This window comes from Adiantum capillus-veneris, unplaced genomic scaffold (assembly GCF_014529385.1).
Source record: "Adiantum capillus-veneris isolate H3 unplaced genomic scaffold, ASM1452938v2 Hic_scaffold_276, whole genome shotgun sequence".
Taxonomy (NCBI): Eukaryota; Viridiplantae; Streptophyta; class Polypodiopsida; order Polypodiales; family Pteridaceae; genus Adiantum; species Adiantum capillus-veneris.
In genome coordinates this window covers 398,229-415,317 of record NW_028221404.1, presented here as the reverse complement: position 1 = coordinate 415,317, position 17,089 = coordinate 398,229, and the positions used below count along the sequence as shown (strand labels likewise).

Here is a 17,089-nt window from a genome sequence, read left to right as displayed (position 1 = left end):
GGCAAGTCCCAAAGCTAGGGATAAGCTTGACTTGACCTTCTACTCACCCAAAGGGCACCTCTTCCTCAAGGGGCACAAGGACACTTATCAGATTCTCCTTATGCTTAGCCACATGGGGTGCTTGAATCCTATTGGCTAGGCTAAAGAGGGAACCAAGAAGCATTAGTTATTTAATTAATTATTTAAAGCATTTTCTAAGACCTCTCTCTCAAATGGGAAAGGAGGACACTTGTCCAAAGGCTACCATGGTTGCTTGATATGCACTATGAATGTGATTTTCTAGGATTGCAGGGGTCCAATCAAATGTAGGCATTAGCTACAAGGAGGGGTTGACCAAGGAAACTAGGGGCTTGCTTGCAGGGTATACTCTCCCACATACACGCACACACACTCTCATTGTGTGAAATGCAAAGTGCAAGAGCTCCACCTCCTTCTCCATGCTTGTTGAGAAGTTGAGAGCCTACACCAACACTCTTGGCTATGGAATGCAAATCCAACCAAGAGCCATGCTCCAATGCTTGAGCTTGCCATCTTCTTTGTCTTTATTACTATGCTATTATGTTGCTAAGTAAAAAGAGTGATGATAAGTGAGGAACTATTTCTTTCTTCTATGAATGTTTCTTTTTCCTCTTCCCTACCCTCATTCCCCGCTATCTCTCACCACCTTTGAAGGTGTTTGAGGACTTGGGACTAAGGCCTGGGATGGTTAATGCTTTCTACAAAGTTTTCGTTATGTTCATGATACATGAAGCTTTTCATCTTCATTGCATCACCTAGGTCACAAGGAACACAAAGATTGTATTGTACCAAGTCTCTCTTGATGAAAGAAACTATAATACAAAAGCCTATTGGAGGGGGGGACCGACTCCACATAAATCCGGTCCTCAATTGTTGTCAAGGTCTCTAAACTATCTCTCTTGCAAAAGTATTGTTCATGCCAAGTTAATTAAGTATTATGGTTATGTTGCTACCACTAATTAAGTTCACCCTCTATGTTCTCAAAGTAGTCTCACAAAAATTCTCACTCTAATTCTCTTAATTTAGCTATTCTCAAAGTTCATTGGCCATTTCCATTACATTGGTATCAGAGCTATTGGTTTCTCTTTTCTTGCTTAAGAAGAGAGGTCATTAAGTTGTCCATGAAAGGTTGGGCCTGCTCATTGCAATAGGGTAAGTGGGACATGAATCTATTATCTTGGTTGAGAAGGACTTAGTTCAAGGTACACCGTTGGGAATTTTTAATAATGGAGCCTCTCGACGCTTGCCTTTGGCTTAACCATTATGGAGCTATGGGCAAGCTCAACAGGAACCATAATCAACTGAGCAATGTTAGACCCTCTCCACTAGTCTTTGCAATCAACAATGTCTAAACCATGGATGTGGCTGCTTGAGAACTAATTTTCAAAGGTAAACAAGAGTAGCGACTAAGGTTTTTGAGGGTACCAATGCACAAAGTAATCTATACATAAGTTTAATTAGCATGGCTGACAATAACCAAGAGAGTAGAATGAACATTGATAACTTTGATTTTGCATATGAAGGTGCTAATGATGATGCCCCCATGTTTTTTTAATTACCTTGTTACTAGGTTGTAGTAAGCTATGGGCAACCCTGCTTTGCAAGCCGAAGTTACTCAACAACTTCGTGCTTATGGGAATTCCCTTCCTCTCCAAGAGGAGAGAGAGCTTAGGAGGCCTCTTGGTGATACCCCCAAAAGAAGACTCTCTCCCATAAGAGAGGAGGAATCCAAAGAACGAGAAAGAAGCGAATCTCTAAGTTCCTTTGAAGATGTGGCTCCACGAAGACGACGGTCTAGACGATCGCCACCTCCTCCCAACAAGAGGAAACGATCAACCCACAATCGTTCTCCTCGTCACTTGAAAGGGAAGAGAGGAAACAAAGGAAGAAAAGGGCAAGAAAGAGTCCACCCTCTTCTCCTTCTTCTTCACATTCCTCCTCTTCTGACGAAAGCAATAGCTATTCTCCTAGAGAATACAAGAGGAGAGGACATCGCAAATCTTACCCTGCATGGCAAAGGTCCCAAAAGCTCAAGAAGTTCAAAGAGGGAGGAAAGAGTATCTCTTTTCTCACCTATGATGGCACCTTTGCTGCTACCAACAAAGTATTGGCCTTCATCCAGTAATTTGATGCGGCCTTTGCAGACGAGGGCTTCACGGGGGTCCTCCAAGCTACGCCATGTAGCTATGCACTTCCAGAAATCGGCTTGTCAATGGTGGGCTAGCCTCCATGGCAATGACGAAGCCCCAAAGACATGGAAAACTCTACGAGTTTCCATCATGAAGCAATTCCTTGCAAGCAATGCAAAGGAGGGAAAAGAGCATGTACATAGATGCTAGTGAGTCTGGTCGTACTATACCACTTGTAAATTCTCTTGCTTTTGATAAGTCAATGAAAAACTCACTTTTTGCGTACATGATTTTTTTCAAAGAGTCCATGAAAGGTCCTAATGTTTTATCAAATGTGACTGGTAGGAATCAAGAAGAGTTAGACTTGTCTAATTTTCTTAATGGATTCCAAGATGTGTTCATCAATGATATCCCTATGGATTTACCTCCAAAATGAGGGGATGATGACCATCGAATTGAGCTCCTACTAGGAAGCTCACTACCTAACAAGCCTCCTTATCAAGTTTTCGAAGCTCAACAAGAGGAGATCATGAGGCAAGTACAAGAATTGGTAGACAGAGGGATGGTGAGGCCTAGCTCCTCTCCCTTTTGTTCTCCAGTTCTTTTAGTGCAAAAGAAATATGATACATACTGCATGTGTGTGGACTATCGAGAGCACTAAACCATATCGCTATCAAAAACAAATTTCCCGCACCACGGGTAGAAGATCTGTTTGATAAGCTACAAGGTTCTACCTACTTCATTAGGATTGACCTTAAAAGTGGCTATCATCAAATAAGGATAGTGAATGAAGATATCCTAAAGACCGCGTTTCGTACAACGTTTGGTCTTTATGAATATCTAGTCATGCCTTTTGTCTTGACTAATGCACCAGCCATGTTCAATCATTTAATGAAGAAAATCTATAGACCCTACCGCAAATTCACTGGAGTGTTCTTTGATGATATCATCATCTACTCCAAATCCTTGGAGGAACAAAAGCAACATCTCCAGGTGATTTTTCAAGCTTTGAGGGAGAACAAGACTTTTATCAATCAAAAGAAGAGCGAATTTTTCCTTCAAGAGATTCAATACTTAGGTCATATTATCTCTCAAGATGGTTTCCATATGGATCCATCAAAGTTGGAGGTAATAAAAGCATGGCCTAATCCAAGGAATCTACATGAGCTACGAAGCTTTATTGGTATGTGTGCATACTATAGACACTTCATACCAAATTCTCTCCAATAGCGGGACCATTACATGACTTAACAAAGAAGAACGTTAAGTCCTCTCATGGACTGCTAAGGAGTAAATTCTTTTGACAAGCTCAAAGAGAAGCTTACCTCCCAACCAGTCCTTATGCTTTCGGATCTCTCAAAGCCATTTGAGGTCCAATGTGATGCTTGTGGTGATTGCCTTGGATCAGTATTGCTTCAAGAAGGGCATGCCATAGCATATGAGAGCTGAAGGCTCAATGGCGATGAACAAGTCTTGGGCATATAGAATAAAGAGCTTTTAGTTGTTCTACATGCCCTAGACACATGAAAGCATTATCTACTGGGAACTCCACTTATTTTGCAAACAGACCACCTAAGTCTCAATTACTTCATGACGCAAACCAAGCTTTTCGACAAACAGATGAGGTGGACACATTTTCTTTTGCAATATTATTTTCATATTGCTCACCATTGATGGTAAGCACAATCAAGTGGCCAATGCACTTTCACGATGACCAAAAGTCAATGCGGTTGTCATAGCAACTCACAATGATCTATCTTCTATGATAGATGAGTATACTACTGACCCTGACTTTAAAGACATAATTTCAACCCTTGCTTTGGGGAAGAAAGAGGAACCATTCATCTTGCAGGATGGTTATCTTCTCCATGGCAATAGGCTATGTGTTAACCACTCCCTTCATGAGGAAAGTCATTGTTAGAAGCTGGACACACCCTACGGAAATGACTGCTCGACGGATTATTATTTTTGTAATTAATCATTTATTGAGGAAAACCCGACATTTCACCTTTGTAAATATTGGGGCTGACAGAAGTTTCCAGATTGTATCCCAGTTTGGACATTTAGATTGAGTGGATGGTTAAATTGGAAACATTAGGGTTGAGAATTGTAAGGTATTTATACCACTTTTTGACCTAAATAAAAAACCCTTTGTCATTTTAAAAAGTTTTGAAGTCTACGAGTGAGTTTGTACTGTGTACGAGAGAAAGTGAGAGCTTCATCTTGTCGCTAGGCAAAGCGCTCGGGTGGTCGAAATCAAGGATAAGGTGTCAAAGTGCATCGTGTTACCCCTCCGACAAAGGCTCTGCGCCAATCTAAGCTACATTGCGCGCATACGGTCCTTGGTTTTGTGAGCTCCATCTCGAACTTACTCTGGTGATTCGGGTGACCATACGTTATCCCTAGGTTTTTGCATTTCAGCATATCCACCCGTTCGCATTGAGTAGAGCTATTTGCAAGTCGTCTTTTCCAAAATCTACGTTGTTTTCTTAGAGTAGCTCTACTCAATGCGAACGCGGGATATGCTGAAATGCAAAAACGGATAACGTATGCTCACGAATCACCAGAGGAAGCTCGTAGATGGAGCTCACAAAACCAGACCGTATGCGCGCAATGTAGTATTGGCGCATAGCTCTCGTCGGGGGCAACACGATGCACTTCTCCACACTTGATTTCGACACCGGTGCGCCGTAGCGTCAAGATGAAGCTCTCACTTTCTCTCGTACACAGTACACTCACTCGTAGACTTCAAAACTTTTTAAAATGACAAAGGTTTTTTATTTAGGTCAAAAAGTGGTATAAATACCTTACAATTCTCAAACCCTAATGTTCCAATTTAACCATCCACTCAATCTAAATGTCAAAACTGGGATACAATCTGGAAACTTCTGTCAGCCCCATATTTACAAAGGTGAAATGTCGGGTTTCCTCAATAAATGATTAATTACAAAAAATAATAATCCGTCGAGCAGTCTTTTCCGTAGGGTGTGTCCAGCTTCTAACAATGAATTCTCATGAAGGGAGTGGGTAACACATAGCCTATTGCCATGGAGAAGATAACCATCCTGCAAGATGAATGGTTCCTCTTTCTTCCCAAAGCAAGGGTTGAAATTATGTCTTTAAAGTCAGGGTCAGTAGTATACTCATCTATCATAGAAGATAGATCATTGTGAGTTGCTATAGACACCGCATTGACTTTTGGTCATCGTGAAAGTGCATTGGCCACTTGATTGTGCTTACCATCAATGTGAGCAATATGAAAATAAAATTGCAAAAGAAAATGTGTCCACCTCATCTGTTTGTCGAAAAGCTTGGTTTGCGTCATGAAGTAATTGAGACTTAGGTGGTCTGTTTGCAAAATAAGTGGAGTTCCCAGTAGATAATGCTTTCATGTGTCTAGGGCATGTAGAACAACTAAAAGCTCTTTATTCTATATGCCCAAGACTTGTTCATCGCCATTGAGCCTTCAGCTCTCATATGCTATGGCATGCCCTTCTTGAAGCAATACTGATCCAAGGCAATCACCACAAGCATCACATTGGACCTCAAATGGCTTTGAGAGATCCGAAAGCATAAGGACTGGTTGGGAGGTAAGCTTCTCTTTGAGCTTGTCAAAAGAATTTACTCCTTAGCAGTCCATGAGGACTTAACGTTCTTCTTTGTTAAGTCATGTAATGGTCCCGCTATTGGGAGAGAATTTGGTATGAAGTGTCTATAGTATGCACACATACCAATAAAGCTTCGTAGCTCATGTAGATTCTTGGATTAGGCCATGCTTTTATTACCTCCAACTTTGATGGATCCATATGGAAACCATCTTGAGAGATAATATGACCTAAGTATTGAATCTCTTGAAGGAAAAATTCGCTCTTCTTTTGATTGATAAAAGTCTTGTTCTCCCTCAAAGCTTGAAAATCACCTGGAGATGTTGCTTTTGTTCCTCCAAGGATTTGGAGTAGATGATGATATCATCAAAGAACACTCCAGTGAATTTGCGGTAGGGTCTATAGATTTTCTTCATTAAATGATTGAACATGGCTGGTGCATTAGTCAAGACAAAAGGCATGACTAGATATTCATAAAGACCAAACGTTGTACGAAACGCGGTCTTTAGGATATCTTCATTCACTATCCTTATTTGATGATAGCCACTTTTAAGGTCAATCCTAATGAAGTAGGTAGAACCTTGTAGCTTATCAAACAGATCTTCTACCCGTGGTGCGGGAAATTTGTTTTTGATAGCGATATGGTTTAGTGCTCTCGATAGTCCACACACATGCAGTATGTATCATATTTCTTTTGCACTAAAAGAACTGGAGAACAAAAGGGAGAGGAGCTAGGCCTCACCATCCCTCTGTCTACCAATTCTTGTACTTGCCTCATGATCTCCTCTTGTTGAGCTTCGAAAACTTGATAAGGAGGCTTGTTAGGTAGTGAGCTTCCTAGTAGGAGCTCAATTCGATGGTCATCATCCCCTCATTTTGGAGGTAAATCCATAGGGATATCATTGATGAAACACATCTTGGAATCCATTAAGAAAATTAGACAAGTCTAACTCTTCTTGATTCCTACCAGTCACATTTGATAAAACATTAGGACCTTTCATGGACTCTTTGAAAAAAATCATGTACGCAAAAAGTGAGTTTTTCATTGACTTATCAAAAGCAAGAGAATTTACAAGTGGTATAGTACGACCAGACTCACTAGCATCTATGTACATGCTCTTTTTCCCTCCTTTGCATTGCTTGCAAGGAATTGCTTCATGATGGAAACTCGTAGAGTTTTCCATGTCTTTGGGGCTTCGTCATTGCCATGGAGGCTAGCCCACCATTGACAAGCCGATTTCTGGAAGTGCATAGCTACATGGCGTAGCTTGGAGGACCCCGTGAAGCCCTCGTCTGCAAAGGCCGCATCAAATTACTGGATGAAGGCCAATACTTTGTTGGTAGCAGCAAGGTGCCATCATAGGTGAGAAAAGAGATACTCTTTCCTCCCTCTTTGAACTTCTTGAGCTTTTGGGACCTTTGCCATGCAGGGTAAGATTTGCGATGTCCTCTCCTCTTGTATTCTCTAGGAGAATAGCTATTGCTTTCGTCAGAAGAGGAGGAATGTGAAGAAGAAGGAGAGAGGGTGGACTCTTTCTTGCCCTTTTCTTCCTTTGTTTCCTCTTTCCCTTTCAAGTGACGAGGAGAACGATTGTGGGTTGATCGTTTCCTCTTGTTGGGAGGAGGTGGCGATCGTCTAGACCGTCGTCTTCGTGGAGCCACATCTTCAAAGGAACTTAGAGATTCGCTTCTTTCTCGTTCTTTGGATTCCTCCTCTCTTTGGGAGAGAGTCTTCTTTTGGGGGTATCACCAAGAGGCCTCCTAAGCTCTCTCTCCTCTTGGAGAGGAAGGGAATTCCCATAAGCACGAAGTTGTTGAGTAACTTCGGCTTGCAAAGCAGGGTTGCCCATAGCTTACTACAACCTAGTAACAAGGTAATTAAAAAAACATGGGGGCATCATCATTAGCACCTTCATATGCAAAATCAAAGTTATCAATGTTCATTCTACTCTCTTGGTTATTGTCAGCCATGCTAATTAAACTTATGTATAGATTACTTTGTGCATTGGTACCCTCAAAAACCTTAGTCGCTACTCTTGTTTACCTTTGAAAATTAGTTTCTCAAGCAGCCACATCCATGGTTTAGACATTGTTGATTGCAAAGACTAGTGGAGAGGGTCTAACATTGCTCAGTTGATTATGGTTCCTGTTGAGCTTGCCCATAGCTCCATAATGGTTAAGCCAAAGGCAAGCGTCGAGAGGCTCCATTATTAAAAATTCCCAACGGTGTACCTTGAACTAAGTCCTTCTCAACCAAGATAATAGATTCATGTCCCACTTACCCTATTGCAATGAGCAGGCCCAACCTTTCATGGACAACTTAATGACCTCTCTTCTTAAGCAAGAAAAGAGAAACCAATAGCTCTGATACCAATGTAATGGAAATGGCCAATGAACTTTGAGAATAGCTAAATTAAGAGAATTAGAGTGAGAATTTTTGTGAGACTACTTTGAGAACATAGAGGGTGAACTTAATTAGTGGTAGCAACATAACCATAATACTTAATTAACTTGGCATGAACAATACTTTTGCAAGAGAGATAGTTTAGAGACCTTGACAACAATTGAGGACCGGATTTATGTGGAGTCGGTCCCCCCCTCCAATAGGCTTTTGTATTATAGTTTCTTTCATCAAGAGAGACTTGGTACAATACAATCTTTGTGTTCCTTGTGACCTAGGTGATGCAATGAAGATGAAAAGCTTCATGTATCATGAACATAACGAAAACTTTGTAGAAAGCATTAACCATCCCAGGCCTTAGTCCCAAGTCCTCAAACACCTTCAAAGGTGGTGAGAGATAGCGGGGAATGAGGGTAGGGAAGAGGAAAAAGAAACATTCATAGAAGAAAAGAAATAGTTCCTCACTTATCATCACTCTTTTTACTTAGCAACATAATAGCATAGTAATAAAGACAAAGAAGATGGCAAGCTCAAGCATTGGAGCATGGCTCTTGTTGGATTTGCATTCCATAGCCAAGAGTGTTGGTGTAGGCTCTCAACTTCTCAACAAGCATGGAGAAGGAGGTGGAGCTCTTGCACTTTGCATTTCACACAATGAGAGTGTGTGTGCGTGTATGTGGGAGAGTATACCCTGCAAGCAAGCCCCTAGTTTCCTTGGTCAACCCCTCCTTGTAGCTAATGCCTACATTTGATTGGACCCCTGCAATCCTAGAAAATCACATTCATAGTGCATATCAAGCAACCATGGTAGCCTTTGGACAAGTGTCCTCCTTTCCCATTTGAGAGAGAGGTCTTAGAAAATGCTTTAAATAATTAATTAAATAACTAATGCTTCTTGGTTCCCTCTTTAGCCTAGCCAATAGGATTCAAGCACCCCATGTGGCTAAGCATAAGGAGAATCTGATAAGTGTCCTTGTGCCCCTTGAGGAAGAGGTGCCCTTTGGGTGAGTAGAAGGTCAAGTCAAGCTTATCCCTAGCTTGGGACTTGCCCCCTTATTTGTAGGGACCCTTTTTGACTTAAGCTCCTCAAGCCCTTACCTTCCAAGCATGGGAAGCTTCTCAAGCACCTTAGTCAGCAGATATAGGCTTAGCATGAGCATGTGTTCTATCTCTCTCATGCCCCTAGCTTGTAGGCTCGCCCCCCTCTTTGTAGGGCTCAACTTGGACTTGGACTTGGACACCTCAAGCACAGGGCCAGCTTGGCCAAGGCCTTAGTTATCAAGCATGTCAAGCACCTTAATTGTTAATACTTAAAACGTGAACCTAGCTTAACCTAAGGTCTAAGGACTTTTATGCTAACCATTCGAGGTCTTTAATGAAGCTACCCTGCTATTGAACAAATGGGTGTTAGAGTCAGGATTTTGAGGGTCTTTCAAGCTCCCATAAGCACATGTCTATATTCTAACCCTTGTTCCCATTTATTCTCCCACATTAAATGATCAGTTTAATATGAGAAAATCATTTGGGTTGGTTAGATGTTAGATTTTATGACAACAAGACTTCATGAGAAACACTATAATAGAGTACTACAACAAGATTGACAAACAACTACTCAAAGTTGAGGCACAAGAGCTCATATGCACAAAGACAAAAGGGATCTCAATGTTCACATTTCAAATACCCCAGTTTGGCTTCAACATAGATCTCCACAAACTTCTCGAGGTTGACATGACATCTAAAGGTAATGTACTAACCAAAATGAAGAATGAGCTTGAGAATGTAGAGAACGAGTCCATACTTACCAATGATAAGTTCAACTAGCACTTTGATAGAGAACTTTACAATAGATGCTTTGGAGATGGCACTAATCCCTTCATAAATAAGGACAACTAGTCAGGTGAGTAACCTAACAAGGTACATTACTCTAGTTCATATTGTCATTTTCATCATTGATATACTAACATGCTCATTTGCAGTGCAAGAGAACAAGAAAACCCCCAAGAGATAGCTAGAAGAACAATGAGTGCCTATCCGGTTAACTCACGAGATATGATAAAACGTTTGAAAAGTGTCTACCTCGCGATTTCATATTAATCATCAAGTGATATACTGGGTATGTTTAAGGTAGTACTTAGAGAAGTTGCATGCACTTGGTTTCAATCATTGCTTGATGATGCAGAGGTAACCTTCAACAAGTAGGTTCTTGGCTCACCACTTTCTTCAAACAAGTGCCCAAAAACTATGGCAAGAAATTCTCATTTTGAAACAAAAATCGCTTGATGCTTATCATGCATACAATTAAGAGTTTTTCTGTTTATGGAATCTTTTATCAAGGAGTCTCCCTAACCTTGGGGATACTGTTGGGTATGCAAGCCCAAGTTTGTCTAGCTCGTGGGCATAGTCTCCTAAAGCATGCAGGATAGTCCAGTTGCAAGTTAAGTTTGCATGGCCTTTTTATGGCTTTATATACATTGTAAGGCTCTTTAATTATCAATAAACAAAAATAGGGTGTTCTTTTTTGTTGCTTCTCAGCTGTGTCGAATCTCTTCTCTCTTTCTCGCTTCTGCTGCACTCATCATCTCGCCATGAATCCCCTCCGGCTTCATCCTCCCTAGCCGCCTCCCCAACAGATACAATTTATGCACTAACAAACCCTTGGTCACATTCCTTCAATGCCCAATAGTTGGATTTTTCCTCATGATGAAAATTGTATTAATTTTTTTCAATAGTTAGATTACATTATATTGTCAATAATGCTAAATGAATTGTTCATCCTCGTTGGAATTAACTATTCTCCTCTCTCAAAGGGATCTATATATTATTTCTTGATGTAATCATGAATGTCAATCGATAAAATTGAACTATTCCCATTACTTGTAATCGATATCTTGGCCGCCATTAGAGACCCGTTACCATTGTCGAACCCACTACCACTACTTCTCCGGAATAATGACAATCTAGTTTTGTTTACACAAATAAAAGACGCTTTCTAAAATTAGTGTACTCTTACCTAATTATGGACTCTTATTATCATCATATTGGCTAGTATAATAGAATATATTGATTAGGGAGATCCTCCCCCCCCCCCCCCCCCCCCCCCCCTCCACACACACACACACACAACTAAAGGGTCAACCTCTCAATATATATGCCTACATGAGACTCCACCCTCACCTCCCTCAACATGTGCATGCGTGCGTGCGAGCGAGCGAGCGAGCGAGAGAGAGAGAGAGAGAGAGAGAGAGAAGAGAGAGAGAGAGAGAGAGAGAGAGAGAGAGAGAAAATTTGGAGAACAATCTCCATTTTCTTTTTTGGGTGTGCGACAAACATATCAACATACTTGCATTCTATTACATGCTATTAGCCCGAATATTTTTGGATTCCTCCTTGCCGCATCATAAAAAAGACTACTTATCTTACAAGAAAATCTACGATGTGACATCTTTCGCAATTTGAACTTTGACGGGCACAACATATAGCACAATGTCTTGACCACGCTAGCCCTCTAAACTTCTCGGGCTTGGGCTCAACACATAGCCTTGTGTTCCCTCTTCGCGTGAGCCGGGTCGGCTCTGCACACGGTGTTGCCCATCCTTCTAACTCTTGTGCGACCTGCTTGCCATGACCATCATTTGGCTCCACCCCTAGCTGGATGACTCATTGCCACACGCTCCCTCTCTTCCTTTTCCCTTCGCTATTTCATTTTCCTCCAGCTTTCCCTTTGAATCTCCTGTGATTCTTCTTCTCCTATCTTTTCTCGTAATCGTGGCTACATATTGGCACCAGATTTTGAATTTCATCATGCAAGACCTTGCTAGATAATTTCCTATGGGAGCCCTAAAGCTCCAAGTCTACCATAATAAAACTCTTTCTCCATTCGTAGCAACGTGTATCAAACTCATGATGTTGAGGTCGCAGAGACATCTTTAGGGTAAGCCAGCCCGCCTCAATCAGCTTCGTGTCTTGGATCCAACCCGTATGCATTGAAACAAACACTCCATCTCTCCCTCACCCGCCACTTTCCTCCCTTCCCATGCACACCACTTGGTAATGTGCTCGTTGGTTGCCTCATGGCCTCCTACATGCGACCTTTCCCTTTTCCCCTTCAATTGCCAAGGTATCCAAGAAGATTCCCTTTAATGAAGCCCAATTTCAGAATTGAATTGAGCTACATCATAGCAATGAATCGATCTTGGAACGTCATGCTCCAGATGAGGGCAACTACACTGACCACCACACCGCCAACGGCTTGTCGCTCCCAGAGTAAGCCACGAGCTTTTTTTTTGGTGCCGCCTCGCCCGTCACCAATGTATTTTTTTTGGACACCGACCTTGAAATATTACTCAAGTTTTTGGCGAGAAAATGAATCTAAATTTATGAATTTAACAAGTAAAATATTTTAAAATTAGATTTATCATTTTGTAAACAAAAATTTTAATTTAGTCCTTAATTGGTCATTTTTTTCAATATCACATGTAAGGATAAAAGGAACATCTCTTACAACATCTTATATAATAGAAAGAAGTGATTTAAGTAGTGCCACCTAAACTTTTCAAATAAGTATCAATGTCACAACACACCTTATATGTACTAGGGTTTCGCTAGGGGACAACATCTTGTTGAGTAGGGCAAGGTCTTTGAAATCTAGATGAAAACTAAATGCAGAAGTGTGAAGATTTTAGATCTCTTACATAGAATCTAGTTAATCATGCGTAGGTCAATCATAGAAAAGTTAGGAGAGTGAAAATAAAAGAAATTATGATGATAGGAGCCCATTAAAATTCCATGTAACAAAATCTAACAACCACATGTAGGCTTTAATATTTTGGGTCCATGTCATAATGTGATGTGTTTCATCAAACCTACTTGGCCCTCAATCTCTCCTACCATCAAGTTCTTCAGTGGGCATATCTTTGGCGACTAGCTACCCCAAAATACAAAACGTTATAGCAAAGTCTGGCGAAAAACATCTTAAGGTCTACACCAATAAGAGCCAAAAAAAAGCTCAAAAATTTTCAAGATTTGCCATATTGGCGATTTTTAGCCAAAAAAAATACACTGTCCATCACTGCCTACCAGATGTCACCATCTTGCCCTTGCCCCTGTTTGCGCCACCTTCCCTACCACCTCTGTATGCCATTCACTTGCCTTAGTTGACTTGTGCTGTTTGCGGGCCACGTGCACCCCCCTGCGGGACTAAGTGGCACAGGCAGAAGGGGGGGGGGGGGGGGGGATCTACGGTGGGGGAATTATGGATCATAGATCTGGGCGGCGACGCCGAAAGTAATCTAGGGTACCCTAGATCACAAAATTAATTTAGGGTACCCTAGATTACTTTGGGGGTTGCCGCCTTGCACGTGTTTTAATTAAATTAGGCCCCCATGCTTCAAAAACGCGCGCAAGGGGAAGCGGTTAGGGCATGTACCTCCCATGGGTGAGGTCACAGGTTCAAACACCCACCCGCAAAATGGGGTACCCTAGATTACTTCGAAACACGAAAATCCTAGATTACAAAAAAGTAATCTACCGCCCACATTCCCTTGGCCGTAGATCCCAGCTCCCCATGCCCATGCCCGTGCCTTCCCCTTCCCCCCCCCCCCCCCCCACACCCCTCCTTTCTTTCCCTCTTAGGGAGGTTAATCCAACCTTTTTTTTAAATGGAAGGCTTGAACTCGAGTGCATTAACTAATGGCTCTATCAATGCTTGAGTAACCATTGTCACAATAGTCGCCATTATAGCGTGGACACGCTTAACACGGTTAAAAAAAATGTTGCTCCCCCCATCCCACTCGGGCTACTCCCATCGGCCCTGTATTATCACAGGTGTAACCACTAGTGCAACAACCATTGTTGCAGCATGTATGCTCCCCCCAACCCACTTGGGATCCTCCCAGCTATCCTCATTGCATGCCCTCCACCTACACCAAATCCTTACCTTTCCTTTCTTCTTTAACCGATCCGCACCAAATTCCCACTAATAGAGCATTTTTCAAAATCGTGGATACTACTCGACTATTGACTCATGTAAAATGAAATTCAATAGTTGAAAGATGCCTCTGCATCTTCCAACTGATGCATCTTCCTCAGAAGACTCAACAACGATGCATGCAATGCAGGGCATTGTGAACAAAAGCAAACCCTGACGACGCGTGCGACTCCAAGAGAGAAAGAGAGAGTCTCAGTGACCTCTCTCATAGCCATGAGGTAGAGAAAATCCACGGGACCATTGTTGCGCACGCACACACACACACACACACACACAACACACACACACACAGAGAGAGAGAGAGAGAGAGAGAGAGAGAGAGAGAGAAGAGAGAGAGAGAGAGAGAGAGAGAGAGAGAGGAGAGAGAGAGAGAGAGAGAGAGAGAGAGAGAGAGAGAGCTTTTTAATGTCTATGTGTGAGGCCGAAGTCGGCTTATGAGACAAATCAAGTATACATGTGTGTATGTCCTCTGTCTATCTGAAAATACAAAATAATTCAAGACGGTACAAAGTAAAAGAGAGAAGGACGTATGGTGGGTGATGAGATCTATGGGGATGGGTGGAGCTCTAGTATTAGGGATATGTGTATGTCTATATGGTAAGGGTAGTACAATCATGCAAATGCATCAATCATGCTAGCTCCATCCTGTACTAATGGGGGGGGTGTAAAATGTAGTACATGGGAGGGTCGGGAGCAAGGGTTGCCTTGATGAACGCCTTGCCCTGATACTCGCCTCTGGGTGAGCTATCATCTGGGCTCGTCTCTCCTCAACAGCTCGATGTGCTCGATCCGGATCTCCTCGATCACACACACACACAACACACACACACCACACACACACACACACCACACAGAGAGAGAGAGAGAGAGAGAGAGAGAGAGAGAGAGAGAGAGAGAGAGAGAGAGAGAGAGAGAATCCACGCTAGCTCTCGTAGGCATGAGGGAGAGAGAGAGACATAGAGAGAGAGAGAACGCCTTGCCTTGATACTCACCTTTGGGTGAGCCATCATCTGGGCTCGTCTCTCCTCAACAGCTCGATGTGCTCGATCCGGATCTCCTCGATTAGAGAGAGAGAGAGAGAGAGAGAGAGAGAGAGAGAGAGAGAGAAGAGAGAGAGAGAGAGAGAGAGAGAGAGAGAGAGAGAGAGAGAGAGAGAGAGAGAGAGAGAGAATCCACGCTAGCTCTCGTAGGCATGAGGGAGAGAGAGAGACATAGTGAGAGCCAAGTACCCATGCTCCATGCCTGTAGAAAGACGAGCTCGCAGGTGGCCGTTCGAATGGCTTTTCTCTTTTTTCTTTTTGCATGAAAATGCCCAAATCTCTGCATGCAGACATTGCGCGGAGAGAGATCATGAGGAAAGAGAGAGGGAGAGAGAGAGATATATGGCATGGCAGGTGATGTGTGTGTTGGGTATTTTTTGCTTTTTCCAAACTAGTACCCCTACTACTCGTACTGGCAGCTCTCATTTTATTCAATTATCTGTCGATTCCACTTCATAGGACTCGAGGATTGCTCTCGCACCCTAATAAAAGGAACGAGGGCAGATTTGAACTCGCACGAAGCGGAGATCCATCATGTTAGTGCTGCTAACACAAGGGCAATTGTGCTCATGTACTGGAGAGCTTGTCCATTAATTTTAAAAAATAATGTTTTTGGCACCCCCTTCGCCTCCCACTTGCGAAACTTCTGCAACATCCCCCCCCGGGCTCTTCCGCCTCCTATTTGTGTGACCTGTGCCTGCCCCCTGTGCACAATCTTCTCTCACGTTTGCTCTATGATCGAGTGCAAAACCCCAAAGAGAATATACTCTCCCGACGAGAGATCTTTTGATTTAGGCCAGCTGGTATCCCCTACTACTCGACTTAAGACATTTGAATTTCAACATTTTAAGTCTTGCACCATCCTGCTACACATCTTTGAAACTCTATAGCCTAGTGCGTGTGCTTGATAGACGAAGCTTTGCCTGCTTGAGTAGACGATAGTTTTACGCACTCTTCCTCGTAACGCGAATATCGGGATGGCTGCAACAGCAGAAGAAGACAGTGCAGTAAAGGAGCCCCTCGACCTCATCAGGCTTAGCCTCGACGAGAGGATTTATGTGAAGCTTCGATCAGACAGGGAGCTACGAGGGAAGCTTCATGTAACGTCTTGAGTGGCCTCTCTTTAAGCGTGTTCTGCATGCTCCGTCTCCTGCATATGTGCGTGCGTGTGTTTTGGGGGTGGGGGGAGAGAGTCAGCCTTCTGCTCTTGATACAGTGCTTCTATTTACAGGCATATGATCAGCACTTGAATATGATCCTTGGAGACGTAGAAGAAGTCATCACCTCTGTGGAAATTGACGATGAGACATACGAAGAAATTGTTCGGGTAAGTATGTCTTACACCGAATGCTCTGGCTTTGTGCACTCAAAAGTATTGATTCTTTGTATCTCGATTCATCTGAAAATCACTTCCTTCATTAATTTTATTGTAATGGTGCAGAAGCTAGGCATTTATACTGCCTATACAAAGACTTGAGCCAGGTGGTTCATTCTTGATCATTCCAAGGCCTAGTTGTTTGTTTAACATGCTTGTTTTCAGCTTGAAAGCCCTCAATTATTGTTTCTTGTTGAACATCAGTATTCCTTTGATTCATTAATGAAGGAGATGAGACCGGAGGACATAGAGGGATGGCGTAGGGAAAGGACCGCTAGTGTTGGGGGATTGATGATTACAGGGAAAGGACACTAGCTGTCCTTTCCCGGGGGTTACAGTCGAGGGAAGTGGGGCAAGAACTGGCGCATTGACTGAGTGTGAGAGGCGAGCTGACAGCATTCTACTAGTTGAGGTGGCACATCATCATTCGTGCTAGCTGCAGAAATTCCAGGCGCTGAGATGGCGACAATCTACCGACTGCAGAAATTCCGTGTGCTGACCTGGTGGTGATTGAGTGGGCTTGCAGATTCTTGAT

The 17,089-nt window shown here is 42.6% G+C and overlaps 1 protein-coding gene across 1 annotated transcript; it reads left to right on the top strand.

Moving 5' to 3' along the window:
• Positions 1 to 16,036: 16,036 nt before the first annotated feature.
• LOC147417332 (sm-like protein LSM3A) lies at positions 16,037 to 16,671 on the top strand. Its single transcript, XM_086507710.1, has 2 exons — positions 16,037 to 16,279; positions 16,411 to 16,671. The coding sequence occupies exons 1-2, from the start codon at positions 16,157 to 16,159 to the stop codon at positions 16,654 to 16,656; spliced, it is 369 nt and encodes a 122-aa protein (XP_086363836.1). The 5' UTR covers positions 16,037 to 16,156; the 3' UTR covers positions 16,657 to 16,671.
• Positions 16,672 to 17,089: the final 418 nt, after the last annotated feature.